This window comes from Girardinichthys multiradiatus, chromosome 9 (assembly GCF_021462225.1).
Source record: "Girardinichthys multiradiatus isolate DD_20200921_A chromosome 9, DD_fGirMul_XY1, whole genome shotgun sequence".
In the NCBI taxonomy this organism is placed as follows: domain Eukaryota; kingdom Metazoa; phylum Chordata; class Actinopteri; order Cyprinodontiformes; family Goodeidae; genus Girardinichthys; species Girardinichthys multiradiatus.
In genome coordinates this window covers 9970996-9992792 of record NC_061802.1, presented here as the reverse complement: position 1 = coordinate 9992792, position 21797 = coordinate 9970996, and the positions used below count along the sequence as shown (strand labels likewise).

The window sequence follows — 21797 nt, the reverse complement described above, 5'->3', positions numbered from 1 at the left end:
GGAGGGACTATGTCTCTCGGCTGGCCTGGGAACGCCTTGGGCTCCCCCCGGAGGAGCTGGAGGAGGTGTCTGGGGAGAGGGACGTCTGGGCGTCTCTGCTGAGTCTGCTGCCCCCGCAATCCGGTCCCGGATAAAGCGGAAGACGACGAGTACGAGTACGAGCCTAAAGATTCTTATATCTGCAATGCTGCTGCCAGGCGTTTTTCTACACTCCGATTCCGTTCAACCACACATTATGACAGTAGGACCGAGCCATGAAACGGACGGGCAGAAAAACTAGTGCAATGGTGTCAGCAGCAGGATTATGAATTAAAGGCTAGATAAGGGGAGGATATAGAAATAGAGCCCTCACCCATTCTGTTAGCCGAAATGGAGGAAGTATTTGGAGGTTCCGGGCCGGTCCTGGCTTCCCCTGGCTACAAGCCGAATCAGAGGTCCTCCACGTTTGTCTCGTCTTCTCCAGTGTCTGCTTCCAGTGTTTTTTCTCTGGCTCTTGGAGGAAGACACACGCATTTTCTCTCCCTCCCTCCCCGCTGATCCCTGCTTCTGCTTTTTGTCTGTATTTTTCTCAGAGCCTCGCTTTGTATATCCTCCAAACTTTTAAATGATGGATTTGGTCAACTGGTCTCTCAACGTAATTGATCAAATTTTTTTTTTTTTCAACGGGAAGACAGGGTAAAGGAGGACGTTCTTCTCTGGATACAAAATGGATTCTTTGCAGCAGTGGAAGATGGTGTACCTGACTACGATGTTGGTCGAGGACATAGAAAATGTATACATATTTGGACTTTTGATAACAGGATTTCTGCTTTTTGGAGTTGGTGGTTACCTGGCTTATCGAGTGATTTGCAAAACGTGGACGGCTGTTCAAAGCATTCCATAGCTGCCTGCGATGTTAGATGGAGTATGTAGAGCGATCAACACTCAGACTGGAATATTAAGAGAGCAGAATCGCAAGGTGGACACAATTCCTGAACAGAATCGTGGCCTGGCAGCGGTTGGACTCAGAGTTTAAAGGATAATCTTGGACAAGTTGTATGCTCAAGATCTGCGGAAAGTACCAGATATTTGGCTATTTGGATTCGCAATTGAGACATACCAGTAAAACTCTTAAGGTAGTTGGAAATTCACAACTGCCTGTACCACAACATTTATTGTTTTTCTAAATCTGGCTCCCCAATGTTGCTTTGGTAACTTCTGCTAACTGGCTATCGACAAAATATCTCCTGGATGTTATATAAACACAACGCTCTTCCCCAGCACTCCCATACCAGCTGTGTGCTGATAGGACTATGCGGCTGATTGATAAAAGTTCCACCTCTCTATCAGTGTTGACAGTCTAATTCTTGCAAACACACTCAGACGTATATATATTCACACCCTCAAGATTCGTACCCTTGCTAAATCTTTACTTATGTGTGCGCTGCTTACCCCTGCTGAGGTTTTTTGTACTATTTCAGACTCTATTCTGTTCTGATTCAAGTCCCCGAGGCGTCCGAGGACGGGCCGCCTCTGATCCAAGTCCCCGAGGGGTCTCTGATCCAAGTCCCAAAAGTCCCAGAGGGGTCCAAGGATGGACCACCTCTGATCCAAGTCCCAGAAGTCCCAGAGGGGTCCGAGGACGGACCGCCTCTGATCCAAGTCCCAGAAGTCCCAGAGGGGTCCAAGGACGGACCACCTCTGATCCAAGTCCCAGAGGGGTCCATGGACGGATCACTTCTGATCCAAGTTCCAGAGGGGTCAGAGTGTGGACCGCTTTTGGTCCAGGTTCCAGGTCTGACTGACCGTGTTCCAGGGCCGACTGACTGTGTTCTAGGGCCCGCCCTACTGACTGTGTTCTAGGACCCGCCCTACTGACTGTGTTCCAGGGCCCGCTGACTGTGCTCCAGACCCGACTAACTGTGTTCTAGGGCCCGCCCTACTGACTGTGCTCCAGACCCGACTGACTGTGTTCTAGGCCCTGTTAACTGTGTTCCAAGGCTGATAGACTGTGCTCCAGAGCTGACCGACTGCGCTCCAGAGCTGACCTCTACGCTCCGCGGCCGACCTCCAGATCGCCGGTCCCGAGGGTCCTCTACGCTCCGCAGCCGACCTCCAGATTGTCGGTCCATAAGGTCTTATACTCTTCTCGGTGGACTACTGGAACCCCTGCTCAGTCGCCGCAGTCCGCCCAGACTCCTGCTCAGTCGCCGCAGTCCGCCCAGACTCCCGCTCAGTTGTCGCAGGCCCCCAGACCCCTGCTTTGCCGCCGACCTCCTGACAAGCCACTTCATGGGTTCTCCTGGTTACATCATCGACCGCCAGACCAGCAACTCCTTCGTCGCAGGCCTCCTGATCGCCAGCATCCTGACCAGCAACTCCCATATTATGGATATAATGAACTTTAATTAGTTACCCAGTTGGACTTGTGTTCCTGCCCTGGTCCTTTTCTTGCCCCGTTCTGGACCCCCTCAGCCCACTCTGGTCGGGTTGTTTTTTGTATAAGGTTGTCTGGGATCTGACCTTGAGGGGAGGGTAATGACATGCTTTGCCATTTTGGAATTGTGTTTTTATTTTTTGTTCTCTTTAGATCTGTGTTCTTGAAACTCGTGTAAGTTGATCTATTTTGTTATTAAAACCTAAAGATCCTTTTATCTGCAATGCTGCTGCCAAACGTTTTTCTACGCTCCGGTTCCATTCAACCACACATTATGACACTTGATCTAGAAGTGAGTGGTAGAATCCACAAATATCTGCTGTTTTACAAGGAAGCATCTCTTCACCTTTTCTAGATGAGGTAAAGTGATGACACTATTAGAAATGTAAAAAGACCTGCAATGGTTCCTGGGTTTTCAGTGTCAGGTGCTGGATTAATAGACAGACTGCTCTAACTCAAGGTAGGGTGATAAGGAAAAGACGTTTAACAACAAGGACTTTTAGAGCAAAGTCAGCCTGAATGAAAGACTTTGGCTTGTCTCCTTAATAATTCCTTCGTTTTAAGGAAAGCTGAAGAGGATGAACTTTTGTATCACTGCCTTCGTCACAGGGTGATTAATTTGGTAGTAAGTAATTTGAACAGCCCTGTAACAGGGATTTATCCTGATCTCTGTTGCTACTGCTGCTGCCTTTTTTAGCTGATCACTGAGCTCTCTTGAAACACTCATGGTGTGATTTTTGTTGCCTTAACATTTATTATTTATTGTCTTAGTCTCATCTTTGTGCTTTTTTGTCTGTTGGTATTTATTAAGAACAGCTGTTATATGACACGTTATTCTGTAGATGTGGATCATTTAACAACATTTCTGATCAGATTGTAAACATAAAGCAGTATGCTGCAATGACTGTTTTCTCTGGAGAAATGTAGGACATGTTTAAAAAGCTGCTCTTTCAGTCACTGATCCCTGATGTTTTGGTGATTGGCTCATATGTATGCTAACATACTGTTTGTGTGTGTTTGGCAGGTAATTTCATGGTCTTGTCACTGTTTCTGGGTCTGATTGTTGATCAGATAGATTTATAGTTGTTTTTGGGGTTATGTGGTATGTGTTATGGCTTGTTTTTGCAGATATGTCCACCTGTGTAATGTGGTTTTTGCATTTTTCACCAAAAAAGCAATGGAACTTATTAAAGATCACATCTACTGTTGGAATATTTAAAAAAACATTTACAAAATATTGAATATTGTAATGTTAATTTTAGGCTATACCACCCAGCTGTATTATAACATACAGTGAAATGTTGATGTTGCATTTTAATGTGTTTTTTCTTTTCTTTCTTAGATCATGGTTAGAAAACCTAGTACTAAACATTACAGTTGTCTGACTTCTAATTAAATCAGAGGTTTTGTTAAAAATAATCTGGAGTATTTATAAGGAAAATTGGGAATGTGATCAAGATAGGCATAATCTGTTTTGTGGGATAATCCCTAATACTCATTAAAATATAAATTTTTCACTATAGGCTCCTGTGTGTAATACTGGTATAAGTTCATTTTAGTTTTCATCAGTATAGGTTGTACATGACATGTACTAATTGTGCATACAGGAATCTGTTTTCTTTTTTATGCCCTAAAGAATGAATCTGTTCGTATTTTGTATTCATTTGTTTGTACAGAGTTATCAAACTGAGGAGAATTTTGGAATTTATTTTGGTTTGGTGTGTAATCTGTAATTCTGTCCTTGTGGTCTTTATATGGCATGTCAGTCACAGTGGTTAAAGCAGTCATATTTACTGGTGCTCTTGAGTCACTTCCCATGTGACGTTTTTGCACATGTACCCTGATCCACTTTCACATGCACATAAAAACACGTCTCACAAACTGACGTGATCTGCCTGCCTCAGCAGCCACAGACAGAAGGCGTTGAATCTTTTTTTTCACCCAGTGGCAAATTAGGTAAACAACTAAAAGAAGACTATATAGCAGGTTGTTCTCTGTGTGCGCAATTTCTGTTAATGTACAACATTTTGGTTTTGGTCTCCTTGTATATTAAATGGAGGTGTATTATGAATCAAACGTAAAGAGTATATGACAAAGAATTTGTCTCTGAATGTTTTCATTCAAGCTTTTTTCCCTCTCTGTCTCTTCTAGAATAACCAGGTTCTGGTTTGGTGTGAAAGCCACAGACGCTGTGCTCAGGTAAGTAAACTTTAGCTGCTATTTACTGAAGACACCTTGAAAAATGCTAAATGGTGTCCAAAACTCTTTAGAAGAGAAGTGAGAAAGGCTTTTGTGAAATTTTATAAAAACCCATTCGAAAACCATTTAACACAGAAAACAATAATAACTTCCAAACACTCATCATATTAAACATTTAAAAACTACTAACGTAAAACTAGTTTATCTGTATGATGTAAAGATGATCTCTGTAAAGCTCAGAATTTGTCTGTTTATTACGCTGGTTATATCGCTTGTTTCTAATTGTTTGTCATTGTTTGGTGTCCTTGAGTGTCAATGTCAATTCAATGTCAGTATTAGTAATGTAACTCCCTGAAAGCACAGTTGCTTATAAGATAAAGAAATATACACTACCAGTCAGAAGTTTGTCATTCAATAGCCTTTCTTTATTTTTATTATTTTCTACATTGTAGAAAAAACTAATGACATCAGAACTATAAAGCAAAAGTAGATCAAATTATGCAGCGAACAAAAAACTGTGAAATAATCCAAAACATCTTTTATATTGTAGATTCTTCCCTTCTGTCAGTGCTTTGCACACTTGGCATTTACTCGATGACCTTCATTAAGTAATTACCTGAAATGCTTTTTCAACAGTTTTCCCAGAGGTAGTAATAAAAATAAAGACAAACAAAGAGAAACTTGGCAGAATTAAATCCCCAATATTCATGAATTTGTTTAGCCATCTGTGTTTTTTTTCAAAACGTTTCACCTTTTTCTAATTTGACTTCTGATCTTTTTCTTGTAAGAATTCTGAAACATATTTTTATTGAGACGAGTTATAAAACATTTAATTCTGACAGAAAAAAAAGTTATACCGCTTCAGCAGTAAGCAGTTTTTCTACAAACTCAGGCATCTATGGGCACATTTATTGTCATGAAAAAGTCAACATAACAATGATAAAACAAATTTTATGAAAATTTAAAGATTTTAGTTAGGTGTAGCAAATTCTGGATTTCAATAATAATTGAGGTGGGTCATTTTCTGGTTTACATGAAAGCTGCAGTCCATTACACAATTTAGACCTTCATATTTTAGCGTTAAATATGTCAGTCAGTCAGTCATTTTCTACTGCTTCTTCCATAGTGGGTCACGGGGGAGCTGGTGCCTATCTCCAGCAGTCTATGGGCTAGAGGCGGATACACCCTGGACAGGTCGCCAGTCCATCGCAGGGCAGCGTTAAATATGTGCAGTGTTTATTTATTTTTAACACCTATACCCTTAAAAAGCAAAAGCTGACTTAAGTGTATATCTAAAGTCTGGAAAGTCCTGAAATTTAATTTATGCCCATGTTGTTCCTTTGTTAATCTCATTAAATATTGGTTTGATTTTAGAAACTATGTCTCTGTATTTCCACCTAATGTACCATCAATACTTCATAAGCAGTCCAACATTTGAAGTGAGTCAGATTTTTAATCTGTAACTGTAAAAATTGTATGCTCAAAATGACCCTTTGACAGCAAATGTGATTTAAATTCCATTTTTAAATATTGCGTCTAGCTTCTTACTGAGGGGCTTTTTGAACTCCCTGCTGAGGTTCAGATGTAATCTAAAAGCTTTAACCCAAGTGGAAACACCTGATTCGTATTTTAATTCTTAAAACATTTTGAAGCTTTGCTACTAATTCACATGACAGTTGAAAGAAGGAAAATGTAGAGGCCTGCACAGTGAAAACTGCTCTCGATGTATTTCAGTAGTGTATGTATGAATTTGGGTCAGTGGGGGTTAACGTCAACAGCAGCCAAGAGCACCCCCCCTGGAAAACCTCCACCAATAGACCATTGCAGGGGATACCACACTGAGCAAAACATCAGACTTCTACTTTGAACTGCTACTTACCCCCTGCTGCCTCAAACAAAAAGACAAATCTACACAGCTACTTGGAGCTTAAACTAACATGTGTTTGCTCCCTGGTTTTCTTATTCTTTTGGATTCAATTGTTGCTGTTTGGACTTAAACATAAAAAGTACACCAATATTTACATGTTTAATACTTTTAAATACTTTTTAACCAGCTTTGGTTCTGCTGTTGAACATGTATAAACACATCAGTCAAATTATGCTCGAGTCAGTGTCCAACAACACTTTGTGAAACCTTTTTCTCAGGGATCATGACACTGCTCAGGCATGCGCACGCACTTTCTCCTGTTTGAATTGCAAAGTTCTTCATTTTTACTGTTTAACAGTCTGTTGAAAGTGGATACGGACCAATTTGTAAAAGTCATCCTGGTAGGCCAACCAAAATAAATTTTTGCACAAAAGCACACATCCAAGTCCTCAACCATAATTGCTTAGATTAATCAAAATAATGAAATGTACAACAGAGACTGTTCAACTGTGTTTAATGCTCTCAGTGTGTGTGTATTTGTTTAATTGGGAATGTTGAAGGAGCCTTGAGATTGCTGATTATTTTTATTAATTATGCTCCTTGGGATCATTGTTTCATAGAAAAATGCTGTTGAACTTTATTGTCACTTGTTCAGCTGCAGGTCCAAAAGAAAACTTATTGTCATGGTGAAAAGATAGTACACCCCTACAGTCAATTCTAGGTTTTTAACCTATGCAGTGCCTTGTTAAAGTATTTATACCCCCTAAACCTTTTCACATTTTGCTTTGTAACAACAAACCATTCAGTTTACCTATTTATTTTCTTTTTGAGATGGGGGAACACAAAATCGTGTATAATTGTGAAGTAAGAAAAATCGGAAAAATGTGGTGGGCATCTGGATTCCCCTCTTTACTTTAATATCCCTAAATACCTTTTGGTGTAACCAATTGCCTTCAGAAGTTACACAATTACTAAAAAAGTCCACCTGAAAAGGAGAGCATTATTCAGAGAAGAGGCCTAGAGGTCAAACTCTAGAGGATCTGTAGAAATCCAAAGCTCAAGCAGGAGAATCTGTCTGACAGGACAACCATTAGTTGTGCAGTCCACAAATGTGGCTCTTATGAAAGAGTGACAAGAAGTCAGCCATTGTTCAAAGAAAGCTATAAAAGGTTCTGCATGCCGCTTACTACACAAGCTGTGTACAATCCTCTATGTGCTCTGTACATGAAATGTTTGCTCATTTTTCTTTGCACAAAAACTCAGGCTTGGCAGATATCAATTTTCAAGTTATTAACTAGATTTAGAACTGGACTTCGGACAACTCTAACACTTGAATATCATCTTATCTGAACCATTTCAATCTAGCTCTGGCTGTATGTTTATGATTGCTGTCCTGCTGGAAGGCGAACCTTGTTGTTTTATAATCTAACTCTACTTTACATTTCTTAACAACCTTATCACTGACTTATCTGGTGTTTCTTGGTCTTCACAATGTTGTTTGTTCATAAATATTCTCAATTAAACCTCTGAAGCTTTCAGTGAACATCTGGATCTATAGTGATGTTTCATCACACACCATGTGGGCTCTTTGGGTTGCCCTGGATTTAGGTTTTATCAGATTAAACGGGGCTAGATACATATGCATGCCACACATTTCATATTTTTATTTGGTTCGCTTACGTTCAAGTACACGATGATGATGATGTGATATGCGATAATATTGGTGAATGTTGTGATAACGACATGACTTGTAATAAATAAACAATTAATTGAAAGGTGTTAGTGTCCCTCTGCTTTGGGTTCATAGTAGACAGACCCCAGCAGTCTATGGAGGAAAAATCATTATATATTCATGTTAACAACAAAGTTTTATTGAAAAAGTTGCTTTAGGATGTTGTCTGTTGTTTTGGCACTGAGACCACTTAATTGTAGCTTCCTAATGACTTGACCACCTTACCACCTCTTTATCCTCTGAAATGTTTCATGCTCTGTTAAACAACAACTGTCACCAAATATATTAGAGGCACAGAGAGTCTGAATGCATGGTATGTAATTAATTTAGTGTTTATTGCAGTTCAGGCAGTTCTTTGCAATTTGCATATTATTTACAGTAATATTGGGATAACGATACATTTGTGATATATTGTACATTTATATTGTGTAAAACTAAAGAATTTAACTTTACTTTGTTTTTTCCATGACTGTATGTGGAACTGGCTAGAGACAATGATACTGTCTGGCTTGCTTAGGTCAGTCTGTTGACCCAGTATTATTTTGACCGATGAGCAACAATATTTGCAATTATATGGAATCTTTTGATGTTTACTATAGCATCGCATTATAGCGAACAGTCCTCATATGTGGACTCAGATTCTGTTCTGTCATGTCTTTCTCAGGATGGGTATGATAATTGCCCATCTCTATTGGACACTAATCGGGGTAGTAATTTTTAAAAAACATGCAAAATGAAAACATTCATATTAGACTGAAATAACATTCAGTCCAACCTAATGAAAGAGATAACAACAGCATAAAAGGTTGTGTCCTTGTGAAGCACATCTCTGTTGCTTTAAGCAAGCAGGGCTTGACAAAATGCAACTTTATTTGAGGTTGAGTCCCAGTGTCTAGTGTCTCATAAACTCTTTGGGCCATATATGGTGCCTAAAAGTGTTTGACATTTGAGACTTTAACAGAATAACGTTGGGAGCCATAATGAAAGTTTTCCCATAACTTCTTTTGGGTCCTTATGAAAACTTGGAGAAGGGCTTTAAGAGTTCTTTTCTCACAGAGTTTGAGAAAATGTAAAACATACTCAGTGTATCCAGGAACTTTTTTGACTGAAGTTGAATTAAATTAGATTTTCTAAGTACTATCTATTTCTTTAAGAAACCTGAAACCTCATATGTTTTTATTGTTGCAGTAACACAAAAAGATTGGTTTGAAAAGTAAAAATTAACAACATTTTGAAGAATGAAATACATTATATATTTTAAGTTTTATAGTAAAATCAATCGTTTTTTTTAGCATTTTAGATGATGTTACAAGCCAAATATTCCTCTATTTTCTACTTTTAGGGCAAAAAATGTTAGAAAAGTTGTGTTTATTTCTCTAAAAACCACCATCTCATGGCAGGTTAAACTGCAAACAGACAGAAAATATAAAGTAGGAATTAAGAAATGAGATGACAGATAAACACAAGTGTGAAGCTTCATATTCATATGTTCCTTTGTTTCACCAGTGGCTGGTTTCTTTGTATTGTAGACGCACAAACCAAACAGATGTTGAGTTAACACATCTGGTTTGTGTCACATCATCAGTGCACTGCTTTTCTCTCCCTCTCTTTCTCGCTCTCATGGAACAACACATATGAGCTCACAAAAATGAAACTGCAGCTCTGCTTCATTTCTCCATCCATCCATCCATCCATTCATCCATCCATCCATCCATCCATCTCCTCTGTCTTTTATGTCTGTCTCCTTTCATATACTTTACAGATCACACGCACACCCAGAGTGGATTTTAGTATCTATACCAGGTGTGTGAGACAGCAAGATGTGCAACAATATACCAAGCAGATGTATTAAGTCGCTGAGCATCTCATCCTCTCTTTAGCAATCAGTCCTCAAAACCTGTTTTTAAGAAATTTGCTTCATTTTCAATCAGAAATATCTTATGGTTTTTGGTATGTAATTCAGGTTGTTTGTAAGACTAAAGACTGTAAGACAGTTTGTTGTATAATGATGCTGCTATTCTGATATAGTATCTTTTCTACATGTCAGTCATTTTTCGTGTTTCAAAATCCGTTTCAAAAACCTTTAAAACTTATGTCAATATGGGAAATGATATGCCTGTATCCATGTCGTATTTATTTAAATAAGATATTGCCAAGTAATTCAATTAATTGAAGTTACACTCCATCTAAAAATACAGAAATTCCTCCTTGCCCCTATCTTGAGTTCCCATGTTAAGGCCTTTTGCTCCATGACATTCCCAAAGCTCTCTGCTATATACAGTTTATAACTAAATATTATTTTATAAATACCAATAAAGAGATTTGGATGGTGAACCATCCAATGGTTGGCACTGTTGCCTTGCAGAAAGGTCTTAGGTTCAAATCCAGGGCCTGCATGGAGTTTCTGTGTTGTCGTCATGCATATGTGGGCTTTCTCCAGTTACTCTGGCTTCCTCCCATGTCCAGAAATATGTCTATTAGGTTTTAATTGTCTGTGCTAAATAGCCTAGCTAGACCCCTAGCTATCACTAAGCTACTCCGACATTGGATTGTCTGTGTATCAAAACAACTCCAAAGTAATTTAAAGGTTTTTCAGATGTTGGCACAGTGTTGTTAAAAAATCTTAAACAACAAAACATTGAGCATTTTAAAATGGTTTTAATGTTGAATGATCCATCTTTCCATGCATGGGCCATATTTGCTTATTCTTTAGGGATTTGGTTAATTGTAACCAAATCTCCTGTCAGCTCTATACTGACCACTTTGTTTTCTAGATATATTGTGACATTTGAATTCTGCAAGCTCTTCTGGCTTAGTCCTCCCCTATTCTTGACTTTGAAAGCCACTTTAACATTCTCAGAATGCAGCCGATTAAACATGTGAATAAACAACAAAACCTTTGAGTGAAAGAGAATTCAACAGATCTACACCAAAGGAAGAAAATATAAACTCTACCTGAAGATAAGCTAAACACATAACACTTTTTAGCTTCTATTCACTTAGCTAGTGACCATTTTCCGGAATTGAACACATCTGGTGGCTGTCTTTCTTTTACCCTTTCTCCTTCCCTCAATTTTCCATGGACCTGTTTCACTGTTCGTCTTTCATCTCCTCTCTCCTTTTCAACTGACACTCACTTCTCCATCCACTCCTAACCCACCATCCCTCTCCCCCCAACTCCCATTTCCTTTCACCCCTGTTTCATATTGTGGCTGTCATCCCTCTATTGTGGCAGGTGAAGCCAAAAACCAGCAGGAGCCATGAGAGGAGGGCTGAGAGCCACGGTGTGATTAATTGTAACAGAGATATACAAGGAGCTCCTGTGCAGATTGTCCACACATACAGGCAGAGATGGTCATTAATCTAGGGCCTGTTGTTACACGTGTCTCTGTGTTAAACAGTAACATTTTGGACTTTTGACCTTAGCCGTGTCTACCAAACTCTTTTTCAAACAAATAACTCATTGTGTCACCTTAAAGTTCAACAGTGACTGCTTGTCTCTCAGCACCTTTTCCACAAATGCAGTATTTAATTTTAGTTGATTTATTATATACAAGTGATATTTGAGGGTACAAGGTTTGCACCTCCTTCAAGCCACAAATATTTTTGCATCACATCAGCTTCAACTCTTTACCTCTTCTGTGTTACACGTTTTCCTTGGTTTCATTTGTGTTTAAAAAAAAATTGAGAGACATGTCAGAATTTGAGACTCTTAAAAGGTTACAAGCAGTTGATATCTTAACTCTGGTAAAAAAAAAAAAACAACAAAAAAACCAAACTCTTAGCATCATCTTTTGTTCCAAATCAAATCCAGATTAATCAAGCCTGAATCCTGAAGTTCTAAAGCTTACAGTATTTCTACCACCTTAAAACAACGATCAGGTATTTCATAACCATTTATGCAGATGCTAGTTTATGAACCTTTAAGCCATGGTAACATTTGCTTTAGATTGTTAATTACAACAAATATGTGGTAATTTACATGGAAAATAAAGCAGGAGGAATTGAGCCACCGGTGATCTTCCTGTTCATAGGACTAATGAAAAAGAAACATGCAAGTTGATCTTAAATTTTTGATCATGCTTCAGCATAAAATGACAAAATCTTTAACATGTATATGTTTTGAAGCATGCATTTTTCACTTTGAGAATGTCTGGGACACCTTTTGAGACACATCTCACACCTTGAGGAAAAAAATCAATACAAAGTGTGGTTTGAGAAACACACTCAAGGTGGTCTTGACCAAACTTTCTCCAGACTCTCTGAAGGTGTTTCAGTGTTTTATTTGGATGCAGCTCCATTTCTGTCCAGTCTTGATTTGGTTGATTGATTGAAGCAGGGCTTTTTTAGGGTCTCAAAACATTGGGGGCTTTAGCCCAAATCCAAAATATTTAGATTTCAATAAGACAAATTATAGGTAAATTAAAATAATATAGGACATATTGTACCAGTTCTCTGTCTCGGCTGGTTTTAGATTGAATGTAAATTATTGTGAATCAAACAAAAAAGGTTTGCAGTAATTTTACTTTTTATTTTTGTTAGAAGCTGAATGAAGGACAAGGAGAAACAGAGTTTAGGCCTGATGAAAAACCATTTTGCTGAAGCAAATAATGACACATTTTGAGGTATTTAGAAAAAAACCTAATCTGAATTTTTGCTGACAAAAGTTTTTCTTAAACTCAGAGATGTTTACTTTGGGCCAGAAAAATGAGCTTCTTTTGTCATCTACATAAATGACCTTTTTAAACGTTACATTCTCATCAAAGTGTTCCACTCCTGAGGCTCCATTGTCTTTATTCTTATATTTCAAAAAAGGAAAGTGGTATAAAGTAGATTTTCCTAAATCTTAGTCAAATGGTAAAATCCTAAAACGCATTTATTTTATTATGCCAAGAGCTTTCAAAACATTTTATTAAAATTGTTCCTTCTTTTATGAACCTGTTCTCTTTTATCGCCATCTTTTCAGCCCTTCGTTCCACTTCTGAATAATTTTGTCCTGCCTAAAATGAAACATTTTACAACCCAGTCTTTTGTTCTACATGTGAGACATTAGTGCAGTTCTTACTATTAAACACTTTGAGAGGAAAGGGTGTTAAGTTGTGGTGTTTAAAATATAGCATAGAGCCTCATCCTGGACCGTATCAGTACTAATATTACAGTTATTAATAACTGTATACATATGGTATGTATGTCTCACCTTCAGTAAAACTGTATCTTTGTTTAATTAGTTTAGTTTATATAATATTACATGTGTAATTCAGAAAAATAAAATAGTTAACTAATCAATGGTCCACCTGTGATTAATTGCTATGGTTTATTTCTTAATTATACTCCATCTTTAAAGCCAGAGCTGTATGTTTAGAATCAGCACAGAAGATATGAAAGAGAAGAGGGACGCTTACTTTTGCTCTTTTTACTACGTAGCTATTTTTTGTCTTCTCCTTTTAACTCATTGTCAGGTTAGGCGGAGCGGGAGGTGATTATATGGAATACAATTGAAAAAATCTGATTGTTTTTAAATAAAAATGTGAAGTCCAATACCATTTTGTGGCTGCATCTTTTTAATACTTCTAAATTTCTTCTATCAAGAAGTCCGGGGCTATTCAGAAAACATCCGGGGCTTCTGCCTCGGAAGCCCAGGTCTAACTATGCACCTGGATTGAAGTACTTTATTTTGGATGCTTCAGAGGAAACAGACCTTACCTTGACCTTACCATGACATCATAATGTATAATGTGTACTTAAATGTTTAGCTTTTAAGGTTCTGCTAAGTTATTGTCAATCATACTTCCGTTAAGATGTCATACCTGAGCTTGGTGAAACTTAAAAGAAATTATAGAGGTAGCTAACAGCTAAGGTAGACAAACACTGTATGAGTTCACTTCAGTAATTGAAAGACAGCTCTATTAAAAATGTTCATATCAGTGGGATATAATGCTATGTAAGCAACTATCAACAAGCTTCAATTTCACAACACACCGTTGTTTAGTTTGTCAGTGTTGACTTCAACCGAATGTCCATGTTTTGATGGGCAGTTATTATGGCTGAGGCCCATATGTTAAGATGCAACACTGGTGCACCTCATGAATTTAGTCTTAATGATTCACAAGACAAGTAAGTGTCTTAATGAACAGAAAGCACTGGAATTGGTTAAATACTCTGCAGAAAGTGGCAGAAAACAGAGCCGAAATCCAGGGAAACCTTTAAACGGCCCTTAGAAAGCTTTAAAGGCCACTTTTTTAGTTACTTTGAAGCAAATTAAAGAAATAAATTATAACACTCGACATTGGCATACATATTTCTTTTCACCAAAAAATCGACTGATCATTTTGTGATCAGGATCAATTGCATTTATAAAACCTGCAGAGGTGGGCTACTCAAGTAAATGTAACTGAGTAAATGTAACTACTTAGCAGTCTGAAAATCGGATAATTTCAAACAGAAATTCAAAAAATAAATAAAAACTGTATAATCCCAAATTATTTTGTTCTGTAAATAAAAGCACATGACTGTCATTTGTATGAATCTCATCTGCTTCTATAAAACATGCCTAAGTGTGTTATGGACTTGTTTGGTTGTCAATCTGATGTTTAATTTGCACTTTTGGCCCAAGCCATCTTAAAAGGCACTTCTCAACTTTGGGGTCCGCCAGGTCACGTCTCTCCAGATCCATGTTTTATGGTGCAGAGTCACTTGCCATCAACCAAATAACAGATTATTTTTCTTTTTTAAATCTGTAAAAGGGTTTTAAGTGTTGGAAGACATCTTTGTCCACCTTTAAATATTAAACCTAAATGCATATTACAGATGATGGGAAAAGAAAAACGCAACTGAATTGTCTCCTTACTTTGTCATAAAAAATAAGCAAATGTCTTCAGACTGCCGGAAGGGGTCGAACAATAGTTAAATACTTTTTTTCTTTCTGGGAATATGAGAATTGTGCAATGTATGATACTGGTGGATTATGGTTCTATTGTGAAATGCTGTTTTGATCTTGAAGGCAACGAAACCTAAAACAGCTTTCCCCCAAGGGGGCAATAAAGTGTATCAGATTGCTTGGTTTGGACATCTCAGAGAAAAAAGGGGCTCATGATGGATACTGAGTCAGTTTATAGTTACTGCACTATTGATTATTAACGGATCAGCTTATTTGTTGTTTTGTTTTTGCATTTTTTTGCTTGGCTTTGTAAGTAAAGCATCACCAAGATAAGAGCTGGGGTCAGAGAGGAGAAGAAAAGGACAAGAAAGGACAAAGAAAATGAAAAAAGTGAGAAAGAAAAGTTAGTAATTAAGGGATAGAAATAAAAATTTATACCACACGTTTACACATAAAAACAGTGTAAAGTGTGATAAATGTAAATATTGGTGGTATTTTTAAACATTTTAATGAGGTGGTTATGGGCCAATTTTAACACCTTTTAGGTCAAGGGATGAGACTCATGGAAACTTCAATAGAAAACAAAGTCATTATGTTGCAACTGTTGGTCTAGGTGTTCTGTGACATTTGAAAAACATCATCAATCAGGGGGAAAGAAAAGAGAAAATCTAACGTAGTATAAATGCAGCTGTTCTGTGAAGACCTCAGAGGTTTGTCAGTTAACAAAGAGCATGTTAAAGACCACCAGAGCCCACCAGACAGGTCATTAGTGTACGCTGAAATTCACAGAAAGAAATACTTTGAACATAGAAGTTGCATGTTGGAACAATTTAAGGTTTTCTTTGTCTAAATACAAGAGGAGGATAGATATCCTGTTCAGACGAAACATTGTTATTGTAAAATAAATATTAGTTGCAGGACAAAACAAGCTCATATTCTCACTCAGCCAAATATATCAATATGATTCTGTTTTAAAGAAGAATCTGTACCTAAAGTACATCAAACTGTTCACCGTTTACAAGAAAATTTATTGCATTTTTATAAAATTAGTAAATAAAATTTAGGTAACAGAAAAATATGCAATTCTAGAAAAGAAAATGTTTTACCTACTGTCCCTTATTTTTCTTATGTATTATGCTTAATGTTAGATAGCAGTAAGCTTTGATAGATGCATTATACTGCAAAAATCCATTTCTTGTTCCTTTATATTTTTTGCCTACGAGTCAGTCTTGTAATCTTTACAAGTGGTCTCAATCAGTAGTTCTCAAGACTTTGTAAATATCTTTTTAAATGTTCATAAACTTTAGAGATGGACCACTGTGTCAACACATAACAGACAACTTAGCAAAGACACTGGTATTACTATACTGCAATGAAAAATCGTTGCTTCCTTTTGCTTTTAACGAATATATGAAACAATGTTTGACCGACAGAACTAATGTTTTAGCACCACCAAAGTGATCCCCCAAAAAGTTATATCTGAAAATGTGTGATAAGGTGGATTTATTTGTTAAAGACATTGCATTTATATGCTGCATAGTACAGCCTGAGGTTTTAAAACAGTACTATAAGGTATGCAAGTGCTTGCTGCTATGGAGCACTACCTTCTGTAGAGTGACTTCATCTGTGGCACAGAGGGGAGTTGTTGAGTAAAACAAATTGATTTATTTCCTCAACTGCTCAGAGTGATGGCTTTGGTGTCTCTGTTGTGTGTCATAGAAGAGATGAGATAGTCAGGAACCCAGGGGACAGCAGACCTGCTGACACAACTCCTGAACAACTTCTCATACAGATGAGGTTGGGTGGTGTTAAAGGTACTGGTGAAATGAAAAGACGTGGTCCTCGCATTACCACATCTGTTACCCAGGTGAGACTGAAAACAATGCAGCAGAATACAGTGCCTTGCGAAAGTACTCAGCCCCCTTGAACTGGTCAACCTCTTGCCACATTTCAGGCTTCAAACATAAAGATATCAAATTCAAATTTTTGGTGAAGAATCAACAACAAGTGGGACACAATCATAAAGTGGAATGAAATTTATTGGATGTGTCAAACTTTTTTAACAAATAAAAAACTGAAAAATGAGGCGTGCAATATTATTTGGCCCCTTTACTTTCAGTGCAGCAAACTCACTCCAGAAGTTCAGTGAGGATCTCTGAATGATCCAATGTTGTCCCAAATGACTGATGATGATAAATAGAATCCACCTGTGTGTAATCAAGTCTCCATATAAATGCACCTGCTCTGTGATAGTCTCAGGGTTCTGTTCAAAGCACAGAGAGCATCATGAAGACCAAGGAACACACCAGGCAGGTCTGAGATACTGTTGTGGAGAAGTTTAAAGCCGGATTTGGATAAAAAAAGATTTCCCAAGCTTTAAACATCCCAAGGAGCACTGTGCAAACAATCATATTGAAATGGAAGGAGTATCAGACCACTGCAAATCTACCAAGACCCAGCCGTCCCTCTAAACTTTCCTCTCGAACAAGGAGAAGACTGATCAGAGATGCAACCAAGAGGCCCATGATCACTCTGGATGAACTGCAGAGATCTACAGCTGAGGTAGGAGAGTCTGTCCATAGGACAACAATCAGTCGTACACTGCACAAATCTGGCCTTTATGGAAGAGTGGCAAGAAGAAAGCCATTTCTCAAAGATATCCATAAAAAGTCTTGTTTAAAGTTTGCCACAAGCCACCTGGGAGACACCAAACATGTGGAAGAAGGTGCTCTGGTCAGATGAAACCAAAATCGAACTGTTTGGTCACAATGCAAAACGATATGTTTGACGTAAAAGCAACACAGCTCATCACCCTGAACACACCATCCCCACTGTCAAACATGGTGGTGGCAGCATCATGGTTTGGGCCTGCTTTTCATCAGCAGGGACAAGGAAGATGGTCAAAATTGATGGGAAGATGGATGGGGCCAAATACAGGACCATTCTGGAAGAAAACCTGTTGGAGTCTGTAAGAGACCTGAGACCGGGACGGAAATTTATCTTCCAACAAGAAAATGATCCAAAACATAAAGCCATATCTACAATGTAATGGTTCACAAATAAACGTATCCAGGTGTTGGAATGGCCAAGTCAAAGTCCAGAACTGAATCCAATCGAGAATCTGTGGAAAGAGCTGAAGACTGCTGTTCACGAACGCTCTCCATCCAACCTCACTGAGCTCCAGCTGTTTTGCAAGGAAGAATGGGCAAGAATTTCAGTCTCTTGATGTGCAAAACTGATAGAGACAAACCCCAAGAGACTTGCAGCTGTAATTGCAGCAAAGGGTGGAGCTACAAAGTATTAACGCAAGGGGGCTCAATAATATTACACACCCCACTTTTCAGTTTTTTATTTGTTAAAAAAGTTCGACACATCCAATAAATTTCATTCTTCTTCACGATTGTGTCCCACTTGTTGTTGATTCTTCACAAAAAATTTGAATTTTATATCTTTATGTTTGAAGCCTGAAATGTGGCAAGAGGTCGAAAAGTTCAAGGGGGCCGAGTACTTTCACAAGGCACTGTACATGTGAGAAACATCAACCCCCACAGGGGGATGGCAGGCAAGATGTAGCGGTTCAGGAGCAGGCTTCACCTGTAATCTAAGGTAGGCAAGAACCAGTCAGTTCAAAAAACTTTAGATGTCAGGTTGATGGGACTGTTAATTATTTTAAGTATCTTTTAACTTTATTTAATATTGACTTGAGATCTTCATGGAGTCGGGACAACTCAAGCTCTGGAGGACTTTAAAGAGTTGGGTTATAAAATAATATGTCAAGCTTTGAACATCTCTCAGAGCATTGTTCAATCCTTCATCCAAAAATGGAAAGAGTACAACACAGCTGCAAACATACCAAGACATGGCTGTCTACCTACACTGACAGGGCCAGACAAGGAGAATATCAATCAGAGAAGCAGCCAAGCTGGAGAGGTAAACAGCTTGAGTGGAAGAATCTGCTGAAAGGACATTAGTAACAGATCAATCCACAAATTTCTGTGGAAGAGTGGCGAGAAAAAAAAACCTTAAACACTGTTGAAAGAAAGCCGTAATTAGTCACATTTAAAGCTTGACACAGGCCGTGCAGAAGTTGTCCTGGTCTGATAAGACCAAAAATAAACTTTTTTGTCCTATAGGCAAATACTCTGTTTGGCACAAACAAACCGCACATCACCCTGAACACAATACACTCAACTTCCATCATGGTGTTGGAAGGCTTCACCAGAAGAGGTCAAGCTCTAACTGAGTTAGAAGTATTTTGAAAAGAAAACTTGAAAAAAGGTTCAGTCTGAAGATTTACAAAGTTGGTTAAGACATACCCCAAAAGACTTGCAGCTGTGATTGGAGCAAAGATGGTTCAACAAAGTGTTATCTGCGGGGTTGGGGGGCTGAATACAAATTGAATACAATCACTACATGAAGTTATCAGATCTTTCTCTGTAAATTCTTTTTTCAATATCCATCTATTGTTTTGCTTCACAATTATACACTGCTTTGTGTTGGTCTATCACATACAACTCCAAAAAATATACTGAAGTTTGTGCCTGTAACATGGAAGGATTTGGAAATGTTTTAGAAAGCACTGTATAAGTAAGAGCTGCATGATTTTAGAAAAATGTTTAACTGCGATACTGTGGCTGAGAATTGCAATAACAATATTGATTATGATTATCCCTCATTTTCCAGACACTTCCTTCACCTCTCTCCATGCTAGCATCCCAGTCACTAAAGAAATATTCCTGCTCTGGGCATTAAGAAAACTTTAATTGCATTCAACTGGCCAAATATATCATAGCTATGCAAAGCATGAATGCATACCACAACATATTATATGCCACTGAATATTGCACCCAAACACTAATGATGTTACTGATGATTTCTGTAATTAAATGAATTGCGCAGCTTTAGGGTAATTGATATGTTATGGGCCATTTTTTCTCTCTTTATGACAAATTAAGCATTTACATTAGTTTCTGATTAAGCAAAAGCAAACTAGAATAAATACAGAAAATACACCATCAGCATGGAAACACCAATAATCCAAAGACCTACATGCATAGGAGGCTCCTTTGAATAAACTGAAAGGTAATGGTGGGATCAATGCATCTAGGTGAAACATAATTATAATATTTTTTAAGATAAACTATGAAGTACCTATTACTTCAGCCCTCATAATGGCAATTTGCAGGCATTTCATACAAATACTGTAGTTGCTGCATGCATGGAACTTCCTGTAGAGCAGACACTGGACCCAACTCTGGTGAGGTGTTGAAGGGGTATCCTAATTTTTCAAAAGTGTAAAAACCAAGCACATATGTCTTTAATAACTTTGCTTAGAAGGTCATTCGAGAACCCTTGATCCACATGATTTCATTCTAAGTATCTACCACCGCAAGTGTCTGGTTAAGACTTTTTCAAACAATCCTGCCTCAATAAGTTTGTTAGCTGTTCAGTTTTATTAAAGAGTTAGCCCACATAGCTGAGCAAAGAGGAAGTTTTTCTATAATTTGTTAAATCATGTTTCTTCTTCTGGAACCAGTGGGAGAGTATGGACTGGAGAGATGATTGAAGCCAGGCGCAGCAGGAAGCTGAGGGAGACAGACAGGCATGGAGAAAAAGGAGGCGGGGGAGAGAAGGTTCAGGGTGAAACCACAGTTTTTATATGCTTTCTGGTTTTAATTTGGTGAGGGACATCACTCACCAGTTCACTGAGGTGGCAAACCAGATGAGTGCGCTTTGGGAGTGTGTGCTTTGCTGGCTTATACTATAAGATCTGCTGCTGGAAATCTTCTAACTGCACGATACTTTATTCATTCTCATCAATAGACCATTACTTCTTTTTATTTCTTTAATCTTTTGCTGTTGGGGAAATTGTTCTGGAAAATGCTCATTGTTCATTTTCTGGAACAGAACTGAACAGATGTTAATTTAATTTTTTGTTATTTGTACCAATTTGATCAGTCAGCTGGAATTCATCTCGATTGTCCCTTGCAGAAGTGTTCATACCCTTTGAACTTTTTCGATTTTGTTTCGTAACACCCATATGCTTAAATGTATTTTAGTGAGATTTTGCAAATAAAAATCCAAAAAGTTTGGAATGGATGTTTATTCAGCCCCCTTCAATCTACCCCTAAATAAAAAGCAATCAACAGATTTCTAAAGCTATCTAATTATTAGATAAGAGTGCACTAGTTTTTAGTTGAAGATCAGAATGAATACTACTGATCTAGGATGGGAAAGTAAAATCCTCCCTAAAATGATCAAAACCTATTAATAGTATATTATATTTACATTAAATTATATATAAAACCTTCTGCATTTGTAAATTTTCTCTACATCCACATAGTGCAAATTAAACCATACAAACAATGAATTAAAATCAACCAAATGAAAACATTCTATATTCATACCCCTTTGCCTAAATTTTCCAAGACCATTTATATAGCTGAGGAGGTGCATCTAAAATTGACACCTAAATGGACTGAATTTATATAGCACTTCTCCATTCATTCCAGCCACTCAAAGCGCTTTACACTAGAGCCACATTCAAGCAGGTCGGTATGCAACTTAAGTGCCTTGCCGCAGGGGCCCATTGACATGTAGCAGGAGGAAGCTGGAATCGAAATATACAACCTTTTGATTGCAAGACGATTACCTTACCCACTCGGTCGCTGTTGCCTCAAATAACCTCAACATAGTGTAGTACCAG

At 38.0% G+C, this 21797-nt stretch overlaps 1 protein-coding gene across 1 annotated transcript in view; it reads left to right on the top strand.

Annotated features, from left to right (window-relative positions):
* Positions 1 to 21797, top strand: part of anos1b (anosmin 1b) — a 98504-nt gene that overhangs the window by 37508 nt on the left and 39199 nt on the right. The window contains exon 2 of the mRNA XM_047375832.1: positions 4568 to 4615. Within this exon, the coding sequence (XP_047231788.1) occupies positions 4568 to 4615 (48 nt within the window). The remainder of the gene's footprint in view (positions 1 to 4567; positions 4616 to 21797) is intronic.